The sequence below is a fragment of the Chaetura pelagica genome, unplaced genomic scaffold, assembly GCF_000747805.2.
Source record: "Chaetura pelagica isolate M959 unplaced genomic scaffold, ChaPel_1.0 scaffold32, whole genome shotgun sequence".
Classification (NCBI taxonomy): Eukaryota; Metazoa; Chordata; class Aves; order Apodiformes; family Apodidae; genus Chaetura; species Chaetura pelagica.
This window is the reverse complement of record NW_009952368.1, coordinates 381,744-382,739: the sequence shown is the minus strand read 5'-3', so window position 1 is coordinate 382,739 and position 996 is coordinate 381,744. Positions and strand designations below refer to the sequence as shown.

Below are 996 nucleotides of genomic sequence, written 5' to 3'. Positions count from 1 at the left end.
GGCACAGAGGAGGAGCAGCGGGAGCTGCAGGTGCTTTCTGGGACAAAACCAGGAGCAGGCTCAGGTGGCTTTTCAGGTGTGGTTGTGCCCCAAACCTACAGGGAAGAAAAAAGTAGCAGTTAAAGGTGAGCATCTTCCCTCCTGTTCTGTAGTTAAAATATCAGATACTCCTGTAGATCCGCTCAGTGTAAGCTTTTTTTCTGTGCCTGGTGTGTGTTTGCTGTGGAGAGCTAGTGCTGCTCACTGGAGATGTCCAGGTCCCCTTTCTCAGCAAGGGCAGCGTGGTGGTGCTTCTGGGAGCATCCAGGACCTGTCAGAAGTGGCACTCTGCAAATGTCAACCTGGAGATGGGGAGGAGGTGGCTTTCTCTTTATGGCCACGGGTTAAAACTTTTACACTGTTGCCAGTGGTTTTTTTGGGTGGGTACTGTACTTGCCTTAATGAAAATGTACCTGGGTTAAAACTTCTCCTGCCTTGCTGAGCAGACAGGGCAGTGATCCAGCAGAGCTCCCTGCCTTATGTGTGGCCATGGTGCTCAGAGAGGCTGCAGGCCTGCACGCTCCATGGCAGCAGGGAGGTTGGATTTCTGAGTGAACGCTCCCATGTCTGACAGGAAGCTGACCTGCTTTACTAAAGAGGATGTTGGAAGCAGTCAGTGTCAGCCTCAGTGAAGAGTGGATGCCAAAAATCTTACTCGTTCCTGAGCTCTCCTAAACTAGCATTCCCTGCATCAGTAACCCCAGAGGACACTTCTCCTTAGGATCAAGGAGAGCAGGTCTATCAGGGTGCTCACTGAGGAAACTGTGCTGCTTGCTCCCGTACCTGACTTGTGCACAGCTGACCCGTGACCCCTCTGCCTCGTGCCACGAGGCTTTGGCCTGACTCTCCTTGAGCTCAGCCTCCTGCAGCGACAGACCCTGCAAGTGTGCCAGGCCTGGGACACCCCACCTACCTGCGTGGAGCTGCTCGGTGCTTTAGCGGCGGGCCGCGGGCCCC

At 54.4% G+C, this 996-nt stretch overlaps 1 protein-coding gene across 1 annotated transcript in view; it reads right to left on the bottom strand.

The window, feature by feature from the left end:
* ARHGAP32 (Rho GTPase activating protein 32) overlaps window positions 1-996 on the bottom strand; it is a 150,132-nt gene that overhangs the window by 2,122 nt on the left and 147,014 nt on the right. The window contains exon 21 of the mRNA XM_010008099.1: window positions 6-95. Coding sequence (XP_010006401.1) covers window positions 6-95 — 90 coding nt within the window. The remainder of the gene's footprint in view (window positions 1-5; window positions 96-996) is intronic.